We start from the raw sequence: 3,706 nt of genomic DNA, 5'->3' as shown, positions 1-3,706 counted from the left end.
GAAAAGGTAGTACAGGCAGCAAGTAAGCACATTTCACACTCATATTGTCCTGGCAGGATCGGTCAGGGATACTGTCTTAAGGAGGTGGCTGAGATACTTTTTGACCTTCTGCATCAATATTTCGTTGCATCTTTCTTTTAGGAGAAAGTTAAACTTCTTGGCTGCAGGACAAAATGTTGAGTGTTTCTCAGGTGATAAATGGCAACACTGGGAAAATTATTGAGCAGACTCCTTCTGAGTGCCAGTGCACACAGAGGAAAAACTCTCCCGCATGCCAATAATCATTGCGGTCCACACGTCTAAAGGTAGAAAATTTTCCTTTCAAATTTCCATCTGACATAAAGTGTTATCTGGGAGGCATAATTTGGCTTTGTCTGAAAGATAAAGCCGTGACAAGGTAACTCAGGCCTGGTCTACACTAGGCGTTTATGTCGAAGTTAGCGCCGTTACATCGAATTAACCCTGCACCCGTCCACACTGCGAAGCTATTTAGTTTGACATAGAGGTCTCTTAAATTCGACTTCTGTACTCCTCCCCATGTCGAATTAGGCTAGGTGTGGATGGAAATCGACGCTAATAGCTCTGGGAGCTATCCCACAGTGCACCACTCTGTTGACGCTCTGGACAGCAGTCCGAGCTCGGATGCTCTGACCAGCCAGACAGGAAAAGCCCTGGGAAAATTTGAATTCCTTTTCCTGTCTGGCCAGTTTGAATCTCATTTCCTGTTTGGACATCGTGGCGAGCTCAGCAGCACTGGCAACAATGCAGAGCTCTCCAGCAGAGATGGCCGTGCAATCTCAGAATAGAAAGAGGGCCCCAGCATGGACTGATTGGGAAGTCTTGGATCTGATCGCTGTGTGGGGCGATGAGTCCGTGCTTTCCGAGCTGCGCTCCAAAAGATGGAATGCAAAGATCTACGAGAAGATCTCTAAAGCCATGGCAGAGAGAGGATACAGCTGGGATGCAACGCAGTGCCGCGTGAAAATCAAGGAGCTGAGACAAGGCGACCAGAAGACCAAAGAGGCAAACGGACGCTCCGGATCCCATCCCCAGACATCCCGTTTCTATGAGGCACTGCATTCCATCCTAGGTGTGGCCGCCACCACTACCCCACCACTGACCGTGGACTCTGAGGATGGGATACTGTCCACGGCCGGTTCCTCGGACATGTTAGCGGACGGGGAAGATGAGGAAGGAGATGAGGAGGACGAGGCAGTCGACAGCGCTTACAACGCTGATTTCCCCGACAGCCAGGATCTCTTCATCACCCTTACAGAGATCCCCTACCAACCGTCCCCAGCCATTAACCCGGACACAGAATCTGGGGAAGGATCAGCCAGTAAGTGTTTTAAACATCTAAACATTTATTTTTAACAGAACAGGAATATTAAGAATAACAAAAATGGGTTTCTCATGATTAGTTTGCCCTAGGCGCTTAACGTTTCAGTCCTGGGCAGTGCAACTATTGAAAAAAAATCTAACAATGTCCGGTTTAGCATGATTGTTCTGCCCAAGCCGCTCTACTGTTTAGTCCCTGCCAGTGCAGCTACAGTAAAATGCGGTCTATATGTCCGGGGATAGAGCAGAAATCCTCCTGGGACATCTCAAGGAAGCTCTCCTGGAGGTAATTGGAAAGCCTTTGCATCAGGTTCCTGGGGAGAGCAGCCTTATTGGGTCCTCCGTGGTATGAAACGTTTCCGCGCCAGGAGACAATCAAGTACTCCGGGATCATTGCCCTGCAGAGCATGGCAGCATATGGCCCTGGTCTTTGGAGGCTTTCCCGAAGCATTCATTCTTTATCATTCATATGAGATCCTCATCAGGGTGATGTCGCTCATGGTGACCTGCTTTGAATTAGGTAGGGGAATGTTAGTATTGGGACTGCTTGCCCGTTCCTTTACAGAACTGTAACCGCCGGTTTGCAGCCACGCGGTGGAGGCGGGAGAGGGGCAGCATACAGGGATCTTTCCCGGGGACAGCCGCGAGGGGGTGGGACAGGGGCAGAGTTCCTGCTTGCCGGATTGCTGGCAGCAGGGACCGGCATTGCTTTCAATGTGAAAGGAGGCCAGTGCTACTATTAAAGTTTTAAGCATCCACAAGTCTACGGCTTACCATGTCTGCCTGCTACACAAATTCCGGTGTCCTGCCCCGCTTCTCAGATCTGCAGTGCAAGACCCCAGGCACTGAATGCGAAGGCCGAGAATTCGACCTTGTCCTGAGTGCGCATGTGATAGGTGCTGTGCATGGTCTTGTTCACAGAGAAAGACTATGTTCTTTGTTCACAACTACATTTATCTTTCTGAGGAATTTACTCCCTTTTTCCCATTCCCACAGCCACATCTGCGACTGTCTCACAACCTAGCCTGGCATCACACTCCCAGAGGCTAGCGCAGATTAGGCATAGGAAGAAGAGGACACGGGAGGACATGTTCTCGGAACTTATGGGCTGCTCCCGAGCCCAGGCAGCACAGCAGACCCAGTGGAGGGAGAACTTGTACCAAATGCACCGATCACACATGGAACGGGAGGAGAGGTGGCGGCAGGAAGACCAGCAGGCGACTCAAACGCTGCTTGGATTAATGAGGGAGCAAACGGACACGCTCCGGCGCCTTGTGGATGTTCTGCAGGAACGGAGGCAGGAGGACAGAGCCCTGCTGCAGTCTATCTGTAACCGCCCTCCCCTGCCACCAAGTCCCATACCCCCCTCACCCAAAGTCCAAAGAAGGAGGGGCGGCAGAGTCCGTGCAAACTCTCACTCCACCCCTGCAGACTGCTCTAGTAGTAGAAGGCTCTCATTCCCCAAAATTTGACAAGTCCTTTCCTTCCCGCCTCACACAAGCCCCCGTCCAAGTTTCACCCCCCAGTTTCATGTGTAGTTGCTAATAAAAAATACGTTTCTGTTAATTACTGTTTCCATCATGTTCTTTTGGAGGAGAGTCTGTCTGAAGGGGGGGGAAGGGGTTGGTAATTGGACAGGACAGTCACCTTTAGCAGGGTACATAGGCGGGGGCAGGTCCAGCAGCAGGGCACATACACAGTGCAGTCACTAGTTACCCTGGTCAGTCTGGGAGGTGGTTTTCATGTTCTGTAGTGGGGGGTGGGTTGCTCTGTGACTTTGTGGCGGGGGAGGGCAGTTACAGATCTTATGCAGCGGTCCTTATCCTGGATCACAGAGCCACGCAGCAGGGGATCTGTAACCGTCCTCCCCCTGCCACAAAGTCACATAGCCCCCACATACACACAGTCCCGATCAGGAGGGGTGACAGGCTCCGTTGAAACAACCAGTCCACCACTGCGGAGCCTGTCATTCCTGGAGTTTAGAAGCGTCATTTGCGTCACTACACTACACCCGCTCCCCACCACAGTCTGCGTCCCAGGTTTAAAACATTCCCGCGAAAACAGTAATAAAGAAAACGGCGTTCATTAACAAAGTAGAAGTGATTTTATTTCTAAACGTGTGTTGAAGGGGGTGAAGGGGGTATGTAACTGGAGAGGATAGTCAACATTAACTGGGTAAAGAAACGGGGGCAGGTTCAGCTTCTCTGTACACAAACTTAAAAGTCACAGGTTACCCTGCTCACTCAGGAACCTAGCTTTCAAAGCCTCCCGGATGCACAGCGCGTCCCGCTGGGCATAATCAGAAGCCAGGCTATTTGCCTCAACCTCCCACCCCACCATAAAGGTCTCCCCCTTGCTCTCACAGAGA

At 51.1% G+C, this 3,706-nt stretch overlaps 1 protein-coding gene across 1 annotated transcript; it reads left to right on the top strand.

Annotated features, from left to right (window-relative positions):
- The first annotated feature begins 598 nt into the window (after window positions 1-598).
- LOC135981705 (uncharacterized) lies at window positions 599-3,412 on the top strand. Its single transcript, XM_065585426.1, has 2 exons — window positions 599-1,339; window positions 2,335-3,412. The coding sequence occupies exons 1-2, from the start codon at window positions 763-765 to the stop codon at window positions 2,808-2,810; spliced, it is 1,053 nt and encodes a 350-aa protein (XP_065441498.1). The 5' UTR covers window positions 599-762; the 3' UTR covers window positions 2,811-3,412.
- The last annotated feature ends 294 nt before the right edge of the window (window positions 3,413-3,706 follow it).

This window comes from Chrysemys picta, chromosome 2 (genome assembly GCF_011386835.1).
Source record: "Chrysemys picta bellii isolate R12L10 chromosome 2, ASM1138683v2, whole genome shotgun sequence".
In the NCBI taxonomy this organism is placed as follows: Eukaryota; Metazoa; Chordata; order Testudines; family Emydidae; genus Chrysemys; species Chrysemys picta.
Note: the sequence above shows the minus strand (reverse complement) of the source record. Positions and strands in the feature narration are given on the sequence as shown.